The sequence below is a fragment of the Anoplophora glabripennis genome, unplaced genomic scaffold (assembly GCF_000390285.2).
Source record: "Anoplophora glabripennis isolate ALB-LARVAE unplaced genomic scaffold, Agla_2.0 scaffold1117, whole genome shotgun sequence".
NCBI lineage: Eukaryota > Metazoa > Arthropoda > Insecta > Coleoptera > Cerambycidae > Anoplophora > Anoplophora glabripennis.
In genome coordinates, this window is record NW_019417194.1 from 39,503 (window position 1) to 64,814 (window position 25,312).

General features: G+C 30.9%; 1 protein-coding gene across 1 annotated transcript in view; it reads left to right on the top strand.

The window, feature by feature from the left end:
- Positions 1-11,759: 11,759 nt before the first annotated feature.
- LOC108915845 overlaps positions 11,760-25,312 on the top strand; it is a gene marked incomplete at its 3' end in the record, with an annotated part of 56,722 nt that continues 43,169 nt past the window's right edge. The window contains exon 1 of the mRNA XM_018721989.1: positions 11,760-11,898. Within this exon, the coding sequence (XP_018577505.1) occupies positions 11,870-11,898 (29 nt within the window). The remainder of the gene's footprint in view (positions 11,899-25,312) is intronic.

Here is a 25,312-nt window from a genome sequence, read left to right on the forward strand (position 1 = left end):
GAAGCGTTAGGTGGACGCCATTATTAAAATCGAGGTAGTCTCTGAAACATGTCTAATGTCTCGTCACGGTGGGACACCCTGTAGATAAATTAATTTCAGCGTGTTAAATATTATGCCAAAGTTTAAAATTGCACTATTTAAATTATGCTATTACTTATTGATTATTGAAAAATAAGGTACTCAAAAAGTCAGTTACTACCAAATACATCTGAAGTTGTCATAACCTTTCCATCCACATGCATACAACAGATAACAGAAGTCTACATTTCACTGGTTCTCATAGTAAAGACATAACTTCTAAGTACAGTGAGGTCATAGTTTCTTAAAAAGTTTTGTATTAAGAAATAATGCATTTTGATTTTAACTTTGTATCAATTTCTTTTTCGCTGAAATAAGCTATTAGCACATTTGCGGTTATCATGTGTGTGTACCACAAATACCCTGTATGGAAACACTTTAAATTCAACTCATAACGTATTATTTGCTGCCTCACTTAATTCGTAGCGTGTTAGTGTTAACTACATTATTAAAAACGCCTCCATTGCCATATCCATATCACAGGATCCTGAAACGACCTGCCTCAGGGTACAATTCTGTACCGTTGGTTGAGGAATAGAACACGCAACCCATGTCTTTTTTTGTCTATTTTTGATTTATTTGCTTTCTTTCAGTCCAACTAACAACTTCATCCAGTTATTCTGCAGGGAATGTATGTGTAATATAAAAACAAATTATAGTTTTGCTAATTTTTTACTGATAAGCAAAATATTTATTAGTAATAGAAACTATTCCAAAAGAGATACAAAATAATGACAGCAAATATACGTTTGAGGAACTGGTGTTCATATGAAACGTAGAATAAACCAATTTTTTTTATATTTAGTATGTGAAAATGCCCCCACACACTGTATATCGTTAAAAGACCTGTAATTATCCTATAAAAGCCTACATACCATTAACACGCTGCTCTCGAGTCACCCGTCACTAAACGTGTTATTAAAATTGGTTTATATCGCTATAAATAACGTCCTGGCAATTTCCTTAACAAAAACTCGTGTGGGAGAATATCTGTAATGAATGAAAGGACGGTTTTTGCTGCATTTTACATGTTGAGGGAAAGGTAAACAGCAATTAATGCATGCAGTTTTGAATTTTGAGCAGTAATTATGCCTGTCATTAAATTTTCTCTGATGTAAAATGCTGTTGAAATTGATTTTACGTAATATGTAGAACAAATTCCAAAGTACATAAACACAAGCTGTCATTAAAAGTTCTCTCTATGCATTCGTTATAGAGAAAGATTAAGAAAGATTTGTAAAGTTTAATAAAAATTCCTGTATATCCCTCCCTTATTCCGCCTCCTCCTCCTTATCCCTGTATATCCCTGCATCCCTTATCCGTCCATATCCCTCCATTGTGTAATAGTACTACCTTCAAGCTTTGTTTCGATGAGTCCATAAACAATATCCCCTCCTATATATATTTTGTAAACGTTAGGTTTCAATTCATTCGTCAAACCATCAACATGACCAAAGACCATCGTCTTTTATATTAAACAGTTTTGGAATCTCCCTTTCTAGATTCCTTCAAAAAGTTCCGTTCCCGGTACTACCAATCTTCGACTGTTTAGTTCAGCAGCCAAAAATTCAGTCGCATCTTTTGGAAGCTCTTTTTTCTAATCAGATGGATCTAGACGTTTTATTTCACCTGATGGTACGTATCGTGCTTACTTTCTTCTGTTTCAACTTCTCGTGTTTCTATTTCACTTCTTTTCCTTTCCGTCAACTAACATAATTTCCTGAAAAACTGACCCCATCCTTTCATCATCAATCACTTCTGGTATTCTTGCTTGTATCGCTGAAGAAACACTTGGGTATAGTCATTGGATCTATTTTTCGCGTTGAATATTAAATTATTAAATTTTCAACCATTTGTTTGAAATAGTTTTCATATTTTGATCTATCTCGCTTCAGTTTTGGCAAATTTATCTTAGGCCACCCCATTAAAGTGCCTGCATTTGGAACTAACTACCTCCACGCGTACCAAGTAAAATAACGAACAAATAATTACGTTTTGGAGCACAAAAATAATTTTATACGCGCTTGCCAGCAAACAAACTTGCCTGAAATTGTTATTATTAATTTTAATAACTCCTCAAACTTTGGTCCAGTTAGCAAAGAAAATTAATGCCTAATAACACCGTAGATTTAAAACTGTGTAATTATAAGGGGCATTATACGCAGGTGGTACCATTTCTCAATGGTAATGAGCTCCGGAATGAGTGTAATTTGAACACAAGAAAATGATTAAAACGTAATAGAGAACTGTTTTTTTTTTAAGGAAAATGCACAGCGCTTGGTAATGATAGTTATTAGTTGAAAATAGGTCTGATAATTTACTTTAAGGTAGTACGAAATGGAAATCATACATTTTGAGACCTAATTCGAAATCTATGCTACCATAAAATTAGGTATAAGAGTATTTATTTATCAATAACTATTTTTAAATCGAAATATATTATCAAATAATAGAAAATACAGAACTTTATTTAAAATAGTTATTCCTTGACAAAAATATGGAGGATTTTCTGTATAAACTTAATTCCAAAAACACAACTGCTATTGGAGTTATACTATCTATAATTTTTATTTCTCACAGTTAAAAGAATATAGAAGATCAAAGACCGATCTTTTGAATCATCTGCGACCCTGGTAAGGGGGTGTAAATTACAACCTTTAATGGTTTTTTAATTGTATCTTTTATGGAGTGAAAAATTTGTAACTAAAAGATACTATTAAAAAACTTGGCTCATTTGGAAACTTTTCAGCCTTTTGCATTATTTCACTAAAATACTCCGTTTTCTTAGTAAAAAATAAAATAAATTTGCATTACAAAAGAGAAAAAAAAACAAAAAATAGCCAGTATACAGTAAATAAAAAAAATACTATTAAAAAACTTGGCTCATTTGGAAACTTTTCAGCCTTTTGCATTATTTCACTAAAATTCTCGGTTTTCTTAGTAAAAAAATAAAATAAATTTGCATTACAAAAGAGAAAAAGAATTATGGCCAGCAGAAAACTTTAAAGTAATTTGAATTCTGAAAGAAACAATAAAAGCTGATGAAATTCTGCATATTTTACAAAAAAGGACGTTTCGATAGGTATGGGTCACTTGAAAAAAATATGCATTTTCATTTTCGGTATAACGATGTAAATTTTGACATAGCGCCACAGATTTTTTCAGAAAAACAAAAAAACACGATTGATATCCCTTAGTTTAAAAAAGTCGAAGAGGTTAACTGTTTTTGCTCGTTGAATTTATATTATGGAAATTAGGTACCATTTAGTATTCTTTGAATAAATTGCAAAAAAGGAAAGACTTAGATATTTTAGTAGGCATCTGCATGAACTCATGTTTATAAAATAGAAACGTCACGCTGTTGCCAAATGTCACCCATTTTTACTTTATTTCAGAAATTTTTTTGGCGAAATTTCGTTACTTTGAAGAATTAAATTAAAATAGGGTATAGGTAATTTTATTATTATTTTACTCAATATTTGAAAAGATTTAAATACATTTATTTTTCACTGTTCAATTTTATGTAGCTTTCAACAGATTTTAACCCCTAACATTCATTTGTTCGACCTTGAATACAATTTTTAACAAAAATATTTAAATATAGCTTAATGAGGTATAAAATCCCTTTGGGGGAGCGTCGCCGCCGTAATAATATCCTTCTGTGGACATCTGTCAGTGGGTATAAAAAACGCCAATTAGCCTAAGTACCTAGAGCTCTATCCTGTTCTCAACAGAGCATATAATTTTTAATGACAGGCAATTGTTAAAATTCAATTTACTAATGATCGTCTCTGGTTCAATTATATGCAAAATTTATGATCGTTGTACAGTCTAGGTAGACACAATGATAGTAGGTATACTCAGTGCAATCAATTAATATAATTGTTCTGTGTGCTGCTTTTTATACAGCTTTACATAATATAAAAGTAGTTAGAATAATTGAAATTGTTTGTAAGATTAGGTAGATGAGGCCTGCACTGTCAATCGATTTGAATTAGTTGGACACTTTATTCTACAACAGGTTTGCAATTAGGTATCTGACAAAAATCAGTCCTTAAAATCCACGAATAAGTTAAATACAGGGTTGACGATATAAGCAGATTTAACTAAACTTATCTCTTTCCTAAGTTGCTTAGTTTAGCTGCTAGCGGACACTGAAGTTGACAAAAAAATGTCTTCTTTTTTTCCCAATATCTCTGAAACTCGTAAGATGTTATTTTAGGTCTAATTTGGTTCATCAATATTTTCATATAGATGTCACTTTATGACATAATAAACAAAGTAATTTAAATGAGTTTTTCTCAGTATGAAATAATCTTTATTCTGCAAATTGTGAATAGCATCTTCAATTCTGTTTCACATTTGTTCTTACTATCGACACATACGGAATACACTTTTTGTTTTAATATCCCCTAAATAAAAAAAATCACACGGATTTAAGTCTGTTGAATGTAGTGGCTAGTGAATTGGAGCATCGTGTCTATTGCCTAAAATCCTAAAAATTTTTTATACAAAAGTCAACGCCTACTGAAGTATAACCTACTAAATATATGTAGTATGAGGAACCTGCTTATTATACTAGTAACAATTCTTATTTTTTGTATTTCAGTCATGTTAATACTGAAAATTTAATTTATCTTTTTTCCGAAAATCATAGCAAATATCAAAATTTTGTTTCTTTTGTGTTGTTTATTCAAGAAAATTTAAGATTTTGTTTATTTTTGACATTTTTTAAATAAAATATTACATTTTGTTCATTTGTGCTTGAATTTAACTAATTTGAGATTTAAGGGCATCTCGATCTGTAAATTTTGTTGAAATACCTTATTTTTATATCTACTGAGGTATATTACAGCAAAATATAGCAATAATATTTTTCAATAAATATTTTTTCAGGTGTTTGGTCTTCAATTTCATTTGTTCAATTTTTTCAGTTTTCCCAAGTAGAGACTGATAAGTTTCATTCATATATTCGCAAGTATGTATAAAAGAGAGATTTGTGTACCGCCCTGTATATTCAGAGACCGTAATATATGTATATATAAGTACCTCTAGTAAATCCATTACCTTTTCGCAATGTGTATTTATTTATGCCATTTTGAATACATTAAGAAGATCTATAATTTTTGCTAAAAGCAAGGCTTCTGCGGCTGCTATTATAAATTTAAATTTTACCTTAGCTCGTCAGGTGTACATTACGGTCGTTGAAGTTACAGTCGATCGATTACCATTAAATAAGTTTGAAAGGGGGAGGCTATTAAGAGTCATTTACATATCAAACACTCGAAAGCGATTTAGAGGCGATTGAGTACATCTAATTGTTTGAGATCGTACTCAACACTGAAGTGCTCCATCTTGATGTTAAGAGTAGTTCAATTACGAAAAAAGTGTTTCTGCACACCTTATGACATGACTATTAATGGGAAATATTCAGTGATTTTTTTTACTTTTTTTATGTATCTAACAAATATCGAATAAATATTTACATTTGTAATTGTTGCTCCTTAAACTTTTGCTTGCATTATATCCGGAATTTTAATTTAAAAAATAAAGTTTCAAAAAATATTCGTGACCAAGAAAAAATTTCCTGCAATAATTTAATTACATGTGGTATTCGGTAAGAAAGTTTTACACCAAAATTGGAACAAATTAAAAATCGAACCTAACATTTTGAAGTGCAATCATTGAAACCAAAATGTAAAGAAAGCCATCTCAGCTGTGGTGATTTGTTATTACTCTGGTGTTTTCAAATGTCTCGTTTCGGTAAAGATCAATGACCAATCAGTAATTCGAAAAGGAATTAAAATTTGATATATAAAAATACCAAAATGTCTAAAACAAGGACATGTAAACAGTTTACGGAGTATTGCAGTAAAAAAACATATAGAATGGACGATCAACGAACATTTTGGAAGGTTATGCTTTTAACATGAAGTGGAAGAATTGCGAAAATTATAAAGAAAGTAATAAAAACAGTGCAGAACTCCACAATAAAACAGATACAAGAAATGGGGAAAAGATTTTCTTCTCGCATTCAATTCTTCAAAAAATTGGTAATCTGGGAAACCTAACAGATTAAATTGAATATAAACCCAATCTTCTTTAAAACAACACAAGGTGGTAAAACTGAAGAGGTTATAATAACAACAACAACAACAACAACAACAATAATAACAACAATAATAATAACAATAATAATAAGTAAGGTACTGGAGTCCCATACGGGAGGCAATCCAGCTATGAGTCGAGATTTCGGAAGATCTGTTTTAGCAATTCTTTTTTTGTATTTAATTATTCTTTTTACAGATTCATTCCCCACGAACGAAAATGCTAGTAAATTCAACAAGGCTCTTATAGGCGTATGACATAAAGTGAGCACAAGAAATGCTTTATTATTCGTTTTTCGAACAATGTAATCATGACAAAACAAGTTAGATGTGAAACAAATGAGTTGTTATTGCAATATCTGTGCAGTCACGACAATATATACATATTTTAACATGTAATAAATAATGAGCAATTTTTAATGAGAATTGTAACAATTTTACCTTAGAAAAATATATGTCCTTGAGCATAAAGCAATGGCGGCTAAACATACAAAGAATTATTATCATGAAACATCTATAACCATCACAATCATAAGATTACATAGAACAATTAACATCAAAGCACTTAAAGAATATTACCTGCTAATTAATACGGGTTAAACACTTTTAATTTTTCACTACTTATATATTTTCACCGTGCACCGATCGTCTTACTTTTCACTCTGCGCTGTTCTCACCTCAACTATCTAGGCTTCCTTCCAGAAATCCCCACCCAAGCGTTCGTTTTTGCACTTCCTTCTACCAACTGTCAATATCACGTTTATATTATTGTAACAGGTGATGTCGAAGTTGATACGATAAGTATGGTTTTGCACACCACCAAGAGAAAAAAAATTTTCGTTGTCATTTAAAATAACATCATTTGATTAGTTACAAAATAGAGGTGTGAAATTTTCATTAATGTAAACTTCAATTTTACGCACCATTATTATTCCAAGTAAGTGATTTACTTGGAAATTGCCACCAATTTTTTTACAGGTAATCATTTTTGCATACTTTTTGGTAATCAAACACATTTAAATTTAGTTAGAGGAATTTTATTTACGTGCGTGAGAACAAAAGCCAAGTTGGAGAAACGAATTCAAAACAGACCAGAGATAATCTGGTATTTCTAGGTGCATGCGCTTATTTCTTCAGCATAAATTGCCTAATAAGTTACTAAATTGCTCATTTCACCCATGACTAAGTGTTATTGCGATAACGAAAATTATTAACCATTTTTATTTAATAAAATAGCATTTTTATGGAATTTCATAAATATTTGTCACATCTACAAGAGTTTTTCTTGAGATCCTGGGAATTCTCATAAAAGGGAATGTTTGATACGCCATACCGCAGCTTTATTCTCGTACGTTTTTCCGGTAAAATACATATTGAAACACCAAAAATACTTTTTTCGTTCAGCATGTAATAGCTCAATAAAAAAATAATAAAGTTGATATTGGTTTCCCGGAATCAACACATTGAAACAAAAAGTCCACAATGAATCTGGTTGTAAAAATTACTACTAAAATAATGTTTTTACATACTTATGTATTTAATGTACGTTGTAAGATACATATGTAAATAGTAGAGACAAGCTGTTTGTGTAGTAAACAATGCCTATTTACAATTGTATCTTCAATAACTGTAAAAGAATCACTTTATGATGAACAACCAGATTGGTCCATATTATCTATACTTTCCAATATTTGAATTTCATATTCCAATAATGAATTAATTATACTATATTAACGTCATTTTACAACCATTATAGATACCTTTCGCTGATTATTTTAAAAATAATTTATCTCCTTTTCATTAGTAAAATTTTGACGTGTGTATTGGGGATTTTCTTAAACAAGTGATACGGACGGGAAGGAAAGCTTTACACAAGGAGTGCTTAAAACGTACGTTGAAATTTCCACAAGGAGTCATGATCTGTGGATGTGTGTAGTCGAAGGGAGTGGGAAGACTATAGAGTTCGTTAACAGCATCGTTAATGCAAATAAATATCGGAATATCTTGGAAGGTAACTTATTGCCGACAGCATCAGAACAATTTGGCGACAGAAGTCATACGAGCAAACTTGCAAAAAAAATATGTGGAGACAATGTTATTAAAGTGTTGAACTGGCCATCAAGCAGCCCCGATCTAAATGTAATTGAAACATTATGATACCATATGAAAAATTCCATGCGAGACAATCCTTAAAGGACAATTCCTGGTCTCAAAAGGAGTATCCAGGTGATTTGGGAATTTTTCAAAGAGAATTCGCGTTCTTATAGCGCCCAAAAATGACATCACTAGATACTAGATCATAAGCAAACTCTTCTGTTTGAACATTTGCTTACCACCATACTTGCAACTTTGGTTTAATTTTGGTAGCAGTTCAACTGTTTTTTTTTTAGCAAATTCAATCAACTTTCTTAAATACCAAATTTATGACAATAATGTGCAATCCGGACATTTATTTATTAGGGCTCGTTAAAGCTAACTTTGGAAAGATTATCAAATATTGTATTTGCATCGTGATCTGACATTTTAAAACGACATGTTATGTCTGCCTCATTGCGATAAGCTCTAAGTGCGTACAAGTTCAAGTGCATGAGAACACCTTCTGCATTTTAAACCTGCCCACAAATCGGGCGTTTCGAAACGCTCACCTAAGAAACTATTTTACTGTCTATCCCATTCCCATTGTATGCATGAGTGAGTCAAGCGCCCATCAAAACGTAGGAAATATCTCTCGCAGACACAAGCACACGCAGTGATATGCGTTTTGAACGCGCTGCATTTGTTATTTAATAGTCGGTGGTTTCCAAAATGTTTTGAAATATCTTAGCAGGCCGTGAGCGTTCCCTTTTTCTTTTGTTTTCGATATAAACTATGATCGCCAAAGGTCATGACTTTTACTGTGGAAATGTACAAAATTACATTCGATACGTTGACTTGAAGAAAAAAAAATTCGAATAAATACTTCCTTAACTCCTTCTGTTTTTTGTATATCACTGCCCACAGTTTCAGTGGGTAGTATTTCGTAAATAGTTGAAAGTATAAAAAATGCTAAATAGAAAAAAGTCTTAAATCTAAATATTCTGTCAAACAAAATATTTTTATTCTATATTTGAAGCATAGCCACTGAAAATGTAACACCGTTTTCTCACATATACGCTTGAAGGTAATGTTATGCGCCTTGAATACGCTGCGTCTCCTATATCAATAACCAGTGGTTCTCAACATGTTTCTAAAAGTCTTAGCAGGCTGCTGAAACTATTTAATCTTCCATTCCTATTGTATATACGAATGAGTCAAGCGTAGATCTGAACGAAATAAATATCTCACACACATACATATACGCAATGATATGCATTTTGAATGTTCTGCATTTCTTAGTTCAATAGTCAGTGGTTCCCAAAATGTTTTCAAAAATCTTAACGGTATCAGTTTTAGTTTTTTGTTTGCCAGATAAACTCATCGTTTTCAAGTATTCAAACCCTTGTAACTCCTTATATTTAATTTATTGAAACTCTGGTAGTTGTCAGTCTGATATAACCCACTCAATTGCACATGTCAGCATGAAAATATCTGAAAAAAGTGTAGAAACAAATGGAGGGATTTGAGGAACCTAAAACCGACAAGTTATGTAATCATAAGTGAAATCAACTATCAAAAAATGAAATTAAAAAAATTAAAATATAGTTTTGAATTTTAAAATCATAATATTTTGTGAAATTTATGAAATTATCGGTCATAGATAGTTATAAGTAAAAAAACCTTCCCAATTAGTAGAGACTTGTATCTGGATACAATTTTTTTGCCTTAAATCCTAGTTTGCTTATTTACATACAAAATGACGTAATTTTGAAACGATTCAAGTTAATTATGTTATTTGCGTATTATACTTTAACCATTTTTTCTAGGTCCTGTCAAAAACTGACAAGTTTTTAAAAATATTTTTTCTTAAAATATTAACAGTTAAGACACTTTAGTTCTTTAGTTACAGTCCATGCAATATTTTTTGTGGTGGAATTACAAGAAAAAAAATCCAATAAAGTTCTGTTATTGGAACTACTGGAACAATTTACCGCGGTAGGGGCGTGCCTTGAAATTTTCCGCGTTATTTTTAAAATATACATGTAGATTTTTTTGATTAAAATGTGTTTTTATTTCTTTTACATTCCAGTAGTGTACAAATCATAATTAAACTACTACTACTACTACTACTACTACTACTACTACTACTACTACTACTACTACTACTACTACTACTACCTATTTAAGTAAGTGCTATCCCAACAAATATCGTACGGATTATAACTAGAACAAAAAAGATTTTCGTTTTAGAACCAAAAAAAGTCTTATGATGCATTTTCAATATAATGTAATATGAAATACACCTAAAAAGACAAATAATATCCTCTGAGTATATGTCTTGCTATCAGAAATTTGATTCATAATAACATAACATTTGTCTTCTATATCGTGTAGTCATATTTAGTACTTCCTCTTTTCTACAAGATCTTCTATTATACGAGTATACGTCAAATTAGTTTATAGTATATGTTAACATTTTTACTGTCTTTCGCTCGGGTATTTTATCAATATTTCGAAGTTTCAAATAATTTTTCCTTTTCAGAAAAATAAGCATGATGGTGACGACACTATTCTTATGCTGTCGTGGATTAAATTTTCACGGAAGTGGATTATTTCGACATTTTTTTAAAGTAAACGACGATCATAGAAAGACTATTGTTTGTATTTGTAACACGTACAAAAAGTCCTTTTATGAATTTGTGTTAACATTTTTCTATCTACCTAGATGTATCCCAGTTACCACGACGACTATTATGCACAATACTTTATTCACAACCTTGCATTTTATTTATATTTGTGGAGTAATATTTTAAATAATGATCGTTTCAATATATTACGCCACTGTAATATTGTATTTGATAACAACTACATTTAAAATAGTGCATGTAACTTGAATAACTTTTAATTTTTTCAATATTCCTTTTTATACAGGATGATTCACAAACAGTGGCCAAAAACGAAACTTCGTATTCTTTGTTGAATTTTAAAGAGAGCCTTTCGTATAAATTTTTTATCTAGGACGCTTCGTTAAAAAGATACAGGGTGTTAAACTTAAACAAAATTCACCTAAGAATACGAGGTTTCATCTTTGGTCACCGTTTGTGAATCACCCTGGATATAATATAAGTAAATCTGAATTTCGTCTGTCCCTCTTTCTTTATATTAATTTTACCGCGAAAGCGCATATTTTTCGTACCCATTCGACTGGATGCACTGTCGCCTGGCCATCTGGCTGAATATTTTTCGCCCCACATTTCCCGGCGACGAAACAAAACGGACGCGCGGCTTACTTTTCCGCAATCACTCTAATTGCACCTAAGATCAAGTCGTCTTGAGAATCCCCGCGAATCCGGACAATCGCCGGCCGACCAGATGTTGGGGACCGCAGAGTTAAAGACCACCGTTTGATAATGGTAGCGGTGCAACGTCTCGGGTGCCGGCCGCGGCGGCAGTCAGTTGTTTCGATTCTTCTTCGCGTTGAGGTACGCGAGGCCTTCTTCGATTGAGGAGTACAAGCGCGATAACGGAGTTGTTCGAATAATGTGACGTTTCGAGCGTGCCTTGTGACCCTTTGGATTTGTTTTTTTTTTTCAAGTAAATTTGTATCGATGATTGTGAATACGTCGCAGCAAAAAGGGTGAATTTTTTTCAGATTTTATTTTTTTTTCGTTATCTTACTAATTAAAAATCTAAGCCAGTATGAGGATTATGAAGTCAATTTTATGTCACTCTTTATTTAATGGGACAAAACTTATATTTTCTCATATGGATGTATAATAACTGTTTTTTATACACCTTGGTCCATTTTATATTGAAACGCCCTTATAAAAGAGGAATCTATTGTTTGATTAAATTTGAGTTTTTTTTTGCAAATTAGAGCCTAAATTCTATTATTTTCGTTGTCAGGTTTGACACAATTAGTGTTTTAGCGATTTTTACACCTTTTCAATTGGGCTGGCGCCCAAAAAAAATACTCATTATTAATTGTAAAATTGATGTTAGTGATTCTAATCATCGCCGTTCTTACTAAACGGAATAAGCAGTCTTTCAAATCATAAATAAATTAAATAAACACAAAAAATCTCCATTAATACAGTTTTAAATTAAATAATAATTTTTAATGTTAGCGGATGAACCATTAAATTATTATTATGAATTACAAAAATTTACAAATAATGACAATAATAACATAATCATAGAAACTTACAGCCTCAATCTAAATATTTTAATCTTCTCTCAAATCTCTTGTTCTGTTTTATGGGTTTATTAGAAGAAGTCTAATAGTTAAAAATATCAAATTTCACTTAATAAAAAAACATTTTGTTTATTTATCTAATTAATTTATAATTCATATATTGCTTATCCAGTTCTAAAAGAACAGAAATCATAAAATACATACATCAATTTACTTTTACTGTAGCGATCGGTATTTCTTCACAAATTTTGGCAGTGAGGGTGTAGGATCCAGTGACGTAGTTATATTTTAAATTAAAAAATCAACCGGTTTTTCTCAATTTTAACAACGAAAAATATAATAAGTAGGTTTTAATACTGAAAATAAATTTAAGTACTATGTAAAGTAATAGAGATTTTTAAGCTAAAAAAACGAATTACATTGAACGATAAATACCTTTTTTGCTTAATGTTTCCATTTGAAGTGGGTCACTCTGTATACAGGCTGTCCCTGTTTTATTGTGACAAAAAAATGGGGAAATGGTACGCAAATAAAAATAATAGGACCATGCTATATAAACATAATTCGAAATCTCAACAGTTTTTGAAATGTAACGTGTTGAAAAGTGAAAAAAATAACATTTTTCAAAATATCCCTGAAGATGCTTGTAGGAATATAATGAAACTTGAGATAATCACAACCAATTAAAGAAATTAGTATAAAAATCTGATGGAGATGCTGGGTGATTACCGTCACTAAGAATTTTAGAAGTGTATTTAATACCAAATGAAATTTTTAAGAAAAAAGATCTCTTAGTTTGGTTTAAAAACCAGCCAGTTGATTAAATTATTCAGATATTTTTTAAATTTGTATTTGGAACAGAAAATTTCCTAAATATAGGTATTATTTTCCATAAAACGAATACCTATAAGTTATAACAATTTATTAAACTCTGCGATAAGCTTACTTCAAATGAAAAAAATTATAACACGCAACTTTTTAAATTTCCGAATAGCTTGTGGCCTCGAAAATCCAGGGCCTTGGTGAGAATTTCCCCAGAGTCTCCACCACCACTGGATGACAGATTTGTATGTCAATTCTTTGAACTTTTTCCTTTAATTAGTTTATCATTAGCCCAACAGTCATCGACCTAAGTCAAGTACAATTATTTTTACAGGGTCTACTATTTCCTGAAATTTTTCAGAATAAAATGTACATAAATGATCTCGAACTGAGTTAACACACCGCTCGTTACAATATTTATAGAAAAAGGAAAACATTATGTTCATTTTAAATTTTTCAACCTAAATAATAATCGTTTTTTAATTTTTGGGACACCCTGTAACATTTATTAACTTTATTGATAATCACCGCCAATGTTTCTTTAACGTCTCATTTAAAATTATATAATTTTGAGAAAACAATGTTTAAAAACACCTAAAAGTAACACATTTATATTAGCAGTGTTAAACTTTTCTTTATAGCATTTTTAATACATTTTAGTGTAATAATTTTCGTACTTTTCAAATAGTGTCATGAGAATGTAGGTATAAAGTCGAAAAATATGAGAAGGAAACAAAGATTTTCAATTTTATGACTAGTCCAAAGTATAAATAATAATAAAGAGATAGACGAAGAAAATATTAAAATGATATTTAAAAACAGATTCAATATTTTAAAAATTAAACGCACATTGAAATTGTCAAAAATTATTAATTTAATTGTTAATTCACCTTTTTTAAATGTATGTATTTTGATTCTTGTGTTTATTATGTATGCTCAACTTAAGTAATGATTTATTTAATAATTTTAATGTGTTTGTTTCTGAATATATTGAATGTGTTATTGATTATTTTAATATAATGTTTTTAAATTATGTCGTTCATCCATATTCTTATTCATATTCTTATATATAGCCCTGATGAAGATTTTAAATAAAATCGAAACGTTGCCCTAGTGAGAAAAACAAGACCCTGATTTCTGTGCATTACTACGACTTTTTATGTTTTTAAATATTTTTGTAAAGAAATGTTGAAAAATATGAATTAACACTTTGTATAAGTATACAAGTTATCCTTACAATGTGTATCTATTTCAATTTACACAATTAACAATTATTATAATTTTGTAATTGACTTATTACAAATTAAGTAGAATTTAAATAAAAAATTAATACGCAATGATTCACTATATTTTGACTCCCCATTAACTTTCTTAGGACCTTATTTGTTCTTGTACTATCATTTTCAAAAACTTCATAAAAAATAGTATTTTAGTAATTCACATTTTTTTATAACTCAAAAAACAAAAAAGTTAATGGGAGGGGTTCAAAATAGAATGAATCACCCTGTACAAGATGTCTGAAAAAATAAATTAGGAGAAGTTAATCACATGAAACCTTATCAAAATATGTTGTAAAACAGTTTTTCTAATAAAGGTTGTTCTAAATTTATTTTATTTTTAGAAATTTCAGTATTTTATTTATATTGATATATTTTTTTCGATAACAATAGCATTTTTACTAGTTTTAAATGTTTTTTATGCGTTATTTCTTCTGAAATATACATGGATTGTCCAAAAGAATTTGCGAAGAAATGGTAGTTTAACAGTCACCTATAAAAACAACTGTTTCCTTCATTAAAAACCATGTAGAATAATAAACATTCAGCAACAGGTGCGGAAAAGATTGCTTATTCATTATTCCAAAATATATTTTGAATATTTTAGCCTGTTTCACATATTGTACGCGACACGTTGTCAAAACGCTGCCCATTTTTCAATTTAATTAATTAATTAACTGTTTATTTTTATGCAAAACTCGAACAGTTTTATCTTTAAACTTATCTGATTGTGCCACTGAGAGTTCGCGTATCCTTTACCGCATTTTCATTAAATTAATTAATAAGGTATTACTATCTAGACGTTATCTTTGAAAAGCGACCATTTGGAGTTGCAAGCTATGCCAATTATCGCAAATATCCTCCGGTTTCAGAGATGGAAACATTAAACGCAGAAAATCCGGTATTAATTATGTTTTAGCCGCATCAAGTTATCCTCATTTAGCGGCTTGTATGCTTCTCCATTCGTTTAAGAGGTTTGTGTTGGAAAAATTGTGCTAGCGGGCAAAAAAAATTCAAGTAACAACTTAGTGTTCATTTAATTTTAAAGTAATAGAAGTTTGGAACAAGAAATTTTCATTTAAATATTATTGTAACTACCAAAAACTAAAAAATTACGTAGTAGGTAATTTTATTTTGGTAGTCCTTAGAAGTGGAGTTATTTTAACTATGTACTATTTTTTTGCAACTCTTCAAATTGCTCCTGTAGCTAGATTATAGCTACCAGGACAACTTATCTGTTCTAATGGCGATATATTATTCATTGTCAGTTTAATGGTTGTTGTGTTCATTTAAATAAACATCCTGGGGCACAACGCACTGCTTGTTTGTCCACCAATAAATCACTTATGCATGGCTTAATACAAAAATTGGAGGCAAACCGAGGAAGCACAGTTACTTCAACGGTTTCAGACGTATTTAGACTGACGCCGATTCGACAAACCAAACCGTAGTTTCTTTAGACTTGGATTACTTAGGATTTATCTTTCTATTTGCTCGACTGAAACAAAAATTAGAAAAGCGCTGCTGAATTTTCTGATAAACTTACTTAAATGAGTGAAACCTTGCTAGATACCAAATAAAATCTTAAATTATGGACGATTGCTACAGGGTGTTTTTAAATGAAGTAGCAAAAATGGTACCAGTGAATGTAGAGACATAAATAAGAGGATTGAAGTAAAAATACCTTATATGAAAGTTGTATCCCTGAGGCGATATACCCTCTTAAAGGAGGGGATTGAAATCCACATTTTAATTTTTTTCTTTAACGTGAGGAATGCTAGAGACACGAAACTTGGTATGAGCATGCTACTAATAAAGAGACAACTTTTCAATATTTGTTCGATCATTGACGTATTTTATAAAGGAGTGAAACAGTCAACCCCATTGAAATATTTCATTAGAAATTTTTTATATGATGCAAATTATTTATTTAAAAATATTTATTGGAAAGACTGATTTATTGCGCAACTTTTTTACCTCTTGTAATTTTTCGATAAAACCGATATTTTTCTAGTAAAAAAATTAGATGCGTCATCGTTCACTAAAGGGGTAATTGCGAAAATTTTTAAAAATAAAGTAGGCAGATGTCCTAACAAATAAATTGTTATTTATCATATTAATAAATTGACACTTTCTGTCAACCAATAATTAGTAACAATTGATTAATTTATTATCAAAATAATGATGGCAAAAATAGTAACGCTGCAGTAAGATTATACCACCAAAGATATCCAAACCGACCGATTCCTCATAGACAAACATTGGTCTCTGTGGAAAGAAGGCTTCGCGAAACTGGTAAAATTCAGCCCAATCGTGAGGGTGCCGGAAGAAGGCATAATGTCCGAACTGTTGGAACTGAGGAAGCTATACTGGAACATCTAGAACAAGACTGTGGTATAAGCACAAGACAAGTGTCCAGGCAACTGCAAGTTTCTCACAGTCTTGTGTGGAATGTAGCTCATGAAAATCTTTTATACCCTTTTCACCATCAACCCGTGCAAGAATTGAATGACCCTGATTTACCTAACCGCGTGAATTTTTGTCAATGGTACATTAATATTTCCAGGCATGACTTAAAATTCCTAATGAATATACTTTCCACAGATGAAGCAAATTTTCCTAGAGTAGGTGCAGTAAACCTTCTTAATGTTCATTCATGGTCGGAAGAAAATGCTCATGAAATATTTGTTTCAAGATGTCAACATAATCTCAGTTTAAACGTTTGTATGGGAATTGTAGGAAATACTCTAGTAGGTCCTTTTATTCTTCCACACAGGCTTGGAGCGGCCGAGTATCTTAGATTTTTTAACGAAAATCTTCCAACAATACTTGAGGATGTACCACTCGCTACACGTCAGGTGATGTGGTATATGCACGATGGGGCGCCTGCACATATTACACTTGCCGTTAGAGAATGGTTAAATTTAAATTACCCGAATCGCTGGATTGGTCGTGGTCGTGATGCCCCTGTTTGTTGGCCTGCACGTTCGCCTGACCTAACGCCTATGGATTTCTTTTTGTGGGGCACATAAAAAGTATTGTTTATGCCACTCCTGTTGCCTCCTTCGAAGTACTACGCTTAAGAATATTTCAGGCAGCAGATGAATCTCGATTTCAACATCAATTTTCTTTGAATGTATGGGTGGGTATTATTGGAAATTTTCTTGTTGGGTCCTACTTTTTACCAAGAACTTTAACCGGTGCTCCCCTACAAACATTTTCTTGAATACGTTTTACCTGAGCTACTAAGACTAAGTCATTAGATTCACATTGAATCCGAGGAGCACTTACGTCAACAAATTATAGCTGATTGTGATGTGATAAGAGCTACTCCTGGAATTTTTGCACGTGTTTGAGCTGCAATTTCAAGACGATCTGAAGCATGTATTTTGGCTGAAGGTGGTCATTTCCAACAATTCTTATAATATGTCATAGTAAAGTAATTCCATTGTTAATTAATTATTTTGTTATTTTAAGTAGGTAAGGTAATGAGTATCGTAAAAATGCACTTGATCAAATAAATATATTTTGTTGTTAATCGGTTTGGAATACAAAAAAGGTGTAAAGAAACAAAAAGTGAAGATAATACAATGGCGCATGTGATGACCTATTTTATTTGTAATATTATAAAAGACGATACATACTTTTTTGGCAAATAATAACCGATTATACCCACACCTCCGCCACTGGCAAGTTTCGAAAGCTGGTAATTTTTTAATTTATATCTACTATCATACTAAATAAGTACACCGAATTTGCTTAAATTATCTCAAGCTGTTTAGAAATAAAAAATTAAAAACTATATTTTTTTTAATTTTTGACACGCTGTATGTAGCTGGACATAAAACTTAACGCCTCTGGATTTTTGACTTCTCCTTAATAAACACCCTGTATATTTCTTCAGCATACACTTGTATCGATTCGCATCCTCTTTGCAAAACTAACACTATTTCCAGCGTCAATCTTCGCTGCAGATTTGTTCTAACAGAGCGTGATAAAATAACGAACCATTGTGGAACTTTTTCTGTTGAATAAACCAGACCATCAGTTTACTTTTTCCCTGTTACTGTCGTTACCGTTTTCTGAATAGTACGGTAGTGTATTCCCAGTGGACAAATGATAGTAAATTCTTGCACATACTCGGTTTTTGTAGCGAAACGTCAGGTCAGGGTAACTTTAATGAAACATAAGCACTTCCAGATCGATGTCGATGACGACGACGTTCCTCCTGACGGACATTGACGATTTCTTGTGGCGTGAGATTTCCCGGGAGCCTTTTTTAAGTCGATATATCACTTTTTAATCAAAAATTGTATCAATAATAACTAGTAATGGTGTCGAGTGTTATTTCTTGCAGATTTTGCTGTTAATACTTGTGGCGGCTCGTCAGGAGTATCTAGAACTTTCTAAGTTGGAGTCAGGTGTGCGTTTAAGAACGAAACTACTAAAATAATTAAAAAATATTAATATGGGTACAAAAAATTCCACACAACCGAAAGCCTTTTAAATTAACATAAGGGAAAATAACCGAAATTATTCTGTATTCTCACTTTAATGAGGGCCAAGTGTCTCACGCAATCGCTATCACGGGCATGATAAACGGTGAATCACACGATTTGAAAGCGGCAGCTGGTAAAAATTTCAATACGTCCGCACCGAACAATCGGTGATATTGACAAGGACGTACGCCGCCGACAGCGTCGATTTTCTTTTCCGTAAATTGCTTATTTTCTCTTTCGGATAAAAGGAAAACGTCAAGTCGGAGAAAAATCGACCGTTTCCGTACATACAGAATAGAAATCCGTTATTGACAGGTTCATCTCGACGTTTGTAGGTCGATAGTTCTCATAAGATTCCTCGAAGAGTGATTGTGTTTGGAAAAGTGGATTAACGGCCTTTTATTAAGCAGAAACAAAGAAGAGTGTTTAGTACTACAAATCGCATCTGTTAGAGACGATTTGTTACGTTCGTGTATTGCAATTTATATTATCTCTTATTTCCACGTAAGGAGTATTGAAACAAATTGTTTATTTTTCAACAGTTGCAGTTTTGTCGTCGTTTTACAGGTTGATTTTTATTGACTAAATTCAAATTTCAATCGCTAATAAAATTATTTTACTCACTGTAAAATAATTATAATTTAAATAAACAAAACAAATAAACAATTAATTATTTATTAGTATTTGTGTTAAAATGGAAAATTGCATTGTGAAATGGGTTTCCACTATCAATGCTATTAAATTAGAGGGTGGAAATTGGAGATAGGGGTGAAAATGCACCCCTTTCAGTTTTTTAATTGTAGCTCGAAAACGATGCAAAATTTCGCTATAGTTCATAGGAAAAATTATTTAGAGAATTGAATTTCCCGTCGAAGTGGCTTATTTAAAAAATTTAAAAGGAAAATTTTATGCAAAAAATCGTTAATCAACAATTTGAAAAAAAAGCAAAAATTTCGATTTTTTTTTTACTTTTTTGCCTCTAGTTTTTTTTTTTTGAGTAAAGATAGGTATAGGCATTGCTTCATAAAAAAAAGTAGATAAAATTTCTTTAAAAAAAAAGAGGTTGTACATTATTTTTGGATGAGAATTGACTGATATATGGCCGCTCAAACTTAAGACAATTTTTCGATTTTCGTCGCTTTTCCCCTTATTTGTTTTAATTCTCATTCTTTGCAAAAAAGGAAGGAAATACAATGTTCAAAGATTTTCATCACATGACTTGTTCGAAGAGTTATTAAAATTGAAAAAACCACGGAGTGCTATTAAATTAGAGGGTTGAAATTGAAGATACGGGTGAAAATGCACTTTTGCAGTTTTTTAAATATAGCACGAAAACGAAGCAAAATTTCGATATAGTTCATAGGAAAAATTTTGTAGAGAATTGTATTTCCCATCGAAATGGCTTATTAAAAAAAATTTAAAATGCAAAAAACCGTTAATAAACAATTTAAAAAAAGCAAAAAATAAGATTTTTTAATATTTTTTTACTTTTTTGACTCTCTTTGATAAGATTTGATAAAAAATAATACATATTTGCACCAGTAACGACCTGATAGCCGTTTCAGTACGAATTTTGCGGTAGCGGGTGAGTCATTCTAAAAAATTCTTGCATGTCTATGCTCAGCTGCCCGTCTGCAATATTAATTGGAATAGCTGTTGGTAAACAACAGTAATGGGTATATTCCACCGCGAATTTTAAGCTTCGGGTGTAAGGTTGGCAGGCATTGTTTTAAATAAGACACGTGTCAGGAATATCTGAAGAGCAGAAGAGTTATTTTGGTAAACTTGACCTTGGGGCACCCTGACGGGTGCGAATTGGATGGTGCCTGATTTGTTTGCATATTGGATATTAATAATTTGATGTTTTATTTCTTTAGTATTCTAGAAGAAACAAGTATAAGCAAGTATTTCTCAAAATTTCGGATGATAAAAGCATTTTCTCAGCTACTATACACAGTTTGCAACTGAAATGAAACTTTTCTAGCTCCTTTATCTCGGCGTCATTGAAAATTACAGTTATGTACGAAAAAATAATGTTAATTTGATTTGCACGGAATTATTAATATAACTCATCAGCATGGCGTAATTGAGGCTTACATTATAGACGGAGAGTCAGAAGCATAAAAATTGTTTGAATTTACTAAACCTAGTTTTTTTTAACCGCATTTGAAACGTTCAACTCTAAAATCTCGCGCGCGAGAGGCCATTCATTAACGTTAACTTAAAGTAACAGTTTAACCCTTTCTTTTATTGTCTCTAAAATCGTGGTCTGATACGTCCAATAGTTAATTAACAATCAACGGATAAACAAAGAGGCGTAGGCGACTTCTCTCTTTTATTTATCGTAAAAATAAGCTCTATTTAATGCAAAAGAGCGAATTCCCGAGCGGTTTTTGCCTAACGAAATTAATTAACAAATACCTGGAGCAACAATTCCACGGTAAATTGAACCGGCCTTTGGCACAGATGTTGGTGCTTGGATTGACCGTCTTTTTCATAAATTTCATCATTCATCGCTTTTACCATAATAAGTCCCGCGTTCACCTTTATTTTACAGTTAACAAATTGGTGAAATATGACTTTAGATACCTTAAATTGTAGGTAATTTAATTGCCTTCATTCCTACAACATAAAATGACAAATTTTCCGATAGGTAGTCTAGATTTAGAAATGACGCTGTTTCACAAAACCCCGATTTTCTCACAAACTGTTTTTTCGAAAAATTTGTAAGACTAAAAAAGTTTCACACATAAAAAGATATCTTTAATAATAAACTACAAATTTCTTTAAAAGCAATTGTTTCTTATGAAGAAATATTTATTTAATTTGATCATATATCTTTATTTCAGTATTACTCATGTATTTGGAACAATTCTATTTTATGTTTAGAAAATGTATTAGATTCAAAGATACATTCTAAATTTAAACATATAATATAATGTATTAAAACATAGTAAATTATAATGTAAAACAAATCAATTTCTTTAAAACAATCATGTTTTAAGGTTGCATCTACATTTTGGTTATTTTAATTTAAATGAACTTATTTAAAACAAATAAATCATAAGTCCAAATTAAAACACTTATTTTATCAAAGGAATAATAGTATTTATTGACATAAAACTATCATATCGTTAAATTTTCAGATAAACTGCATTTAAAGATGTGGTATAGTTGATTTTAGTATATTGTTTTAATTCAAAACTATCATATTTTTAAAACTACGGCGAAAAGCGTGGATTAACTTTCAGCGACAGCCAAAGGCATTTAGACTTTTAACTTCTACCACATGCAGTTACTCGTCTCGTATGTGTTTTATAACTTGCAGTGTAGTGTGAGTGTGTATGGTGTATAGTCTGTGGTGTACTGTACTGTGTAGTACATCGTAGGAGTGTGTAATGTAGTCTTAGACAAGAACAAGACTACTTAGAACATTTAACTGCTTCTGATTATGGTGTTAAGGAAAATTGCATTTTCATTGAACTGGATGACTTTCACATATATAAAAATATTAGTTGTGATTTAATGCATAACCTTTTCGAAGGAATCCATCGTTATGAAATGGCGAAAATTATTAACAATTTATTAACTAATAACTATTTTACATTAAGCTACATTACTAAATGCTCGAATTAAGTATAACTCTTATATGTATAAATAAAAACATTCCTCCAAACATTAAGTATGCATGAACAAATTAGAAACGGTTATATTACTGTCATCTTCATGCTTTCCTTAGTTTTAAATTTTCATTTAATTATTAGAGATTTAGTTCCAGAAAATGATAAAACATGGATACTATACTTAATTTTATTAGAAATAACCGAAATGTTATTTTTGTCTATCTTTAATGATGAATCCATTGATTTTTTAAAATGTCTTATTGAAGACCATCACCTAATGTGTTTAAAACTATTTAAAGAAAATTTAAAGCCTAAATTTAATTTTTTGCTTCACTACCCAAATATAATAAAGAAAATTGGACCTGTAATACATGTTAGCTCCATTAGATACGAAGTAAAACATAAAGATTTAAAATATTTAGCTACCCTTATTACATGTAGAAAAAATGTACATTTTTCACTTTGTATGCGGACGCAGCTTAAATTATCGTATAGAATTTTATCACAAAAGGACTAATAGACACGTTTGAACATGGACCAATTCAAAATTTAATAAAAGGAGACGTTATCCTTCCATCTAATTCAGAAATTTCATCTTCAAGTTTTTGCGTGCCATGGTTAAAAATTAATGGTATTTTTTACAAAATCAAGTCTTGTGTTTTATTAGGTATCCTAATCCTTCTTTCGGTATAATAGAAAACATCATTATTAATGAAGACAACAATACAATAATTTGTTTTCATTTCTATTTATTAATTACCTTAAATTATGATTTGCATCATAGTGCTTATTCTGTGAAGATCTCTGAAAATTTTGTAACGGTAGACATTAAAACTTTAGGAACAGTTAAACCTACCGTATTTCACACTGTCTCGGAAAAATTATTTATATTTTTGTGAATGTTATTTTATACATAAACAGCTAAGGAACATTAATTCTTAAAATTATTTCTTATATTTGTAATGTTTTGTGTATACGTTTATTTAAGAAAAAATACATTCTATCCAAACATACTCATACATTTATTTTAACCTTACCCTATCTTTCCTAAAAAAGTTCCAAATTTTTATTCCAAAGAACTATTTTATTTAATTCAGGAAAGTTATAGTCTCATATCAAATAAAACCATTTATTTATATTTAAAAAACAATAATTTTCTTTCAAACATATATTTTGTTTTGTTAGAACAAATGTAATGTTATATTAATTTTATAGTATTTTTAAAATAAAATTACAAATGTTTTCTCTAAACCAATGAAAAATTTGAGTCAACAATATGTACTACATTATTTCAATACATAAATATTTTTCATGTGAAGCGTTTATTATTTAATTGAAATAAATATTTTAAAGAAATAATATTCTTTGTTCAAATACATGTTTGCATTGCGGATATGGGAAGATATAATTTGTTTAGTTTAAATTTTACTGCATTGAATTAAACAATTATTTTTATGTGTGTTTATAATTAAATTTCCTGTAATGCTGGTAAATCTGTTTAATAATTGCCATACTGGTAAAAAATCGATACTCCGGTCCTTATTAGGCATCCAACAAATACATATTTTTAAATATTTTACAGAACAATAAACGCAAATCATGTACCAAATTTGGTTGCTCTATGTTAAAGCATTGCAGAAAATTATTGTTTTTCAAAATTTAACACTCATCACCAGAGGCCAATACCTTTTCAACGAACGATACATCCTAGAAAAAATGTTACATAACAAATCGGTATATTTTAAGACCCTCTACATGTGCCTACTGTGTGTCGGTAGAGTTATGAAACACCCTGTATATAGCAGTTACAGAAAATGTGAAATTAATTATCGAAATACCAAATCTTCCCCGGTTAACATGAGGATTTTCAAATGACCACAAATGAGTATTATGTCTATTAAAATACCTTCTCTTGTAAATTTTGACTCGTCTGTCCATATGACATGTTGCAAAAATTGTGGATCTTCTTGGTATTGTAGTATAACAACCCTAGGTTCGACAAAAAAAAGTAAACGTAGTTGTGGCCAGAAATATGTGATCGTCATAAGGACTACCTACGTTGTGTGTATTTTTTTTTTTAATTTACCGGAAGGCGCTGGGTACTAACTTTGTAGAGGGGATGTATGGTTTAATTATATAAAACAAAAGCAGAGTGAATACACCTAACCTTTATTTACATACAATTCAAATTAAACATGTGACAAATATAAAGAACAACAAAAACATTAACAACCATTACACATAAAAGGAGAGTGCCAGGCTCACCTAGAGCTCCTGTGGGGAAAGAGCATGGCAGAGAAACCCACGATCGTTGCTCTTACCACCCAAATATAAATACAAAAATAACCTCTAACCAAAGGAATAAATTAAGATCCTTTGCTAATGATAAATAAGTCTTATCTCATTTAATGTGTCACTAAATGTCATTTGTTACCTCATATTAGTCATACACACTTCCAAGTAAAACTGAAGAGGTTTGGTGTTAGTTAGCCGGCAGAGCCGGAAGGTACTGGAGTCCCATACGGGAGGCAATCCAGCTATAGTTGAGATTTCGGAAGATCCTTCATAACACTGGAGTCCCATACGGGAGGCAATCGAGCTTAATCCAGATTCGTTCCGCACGGGCGAAAATGTT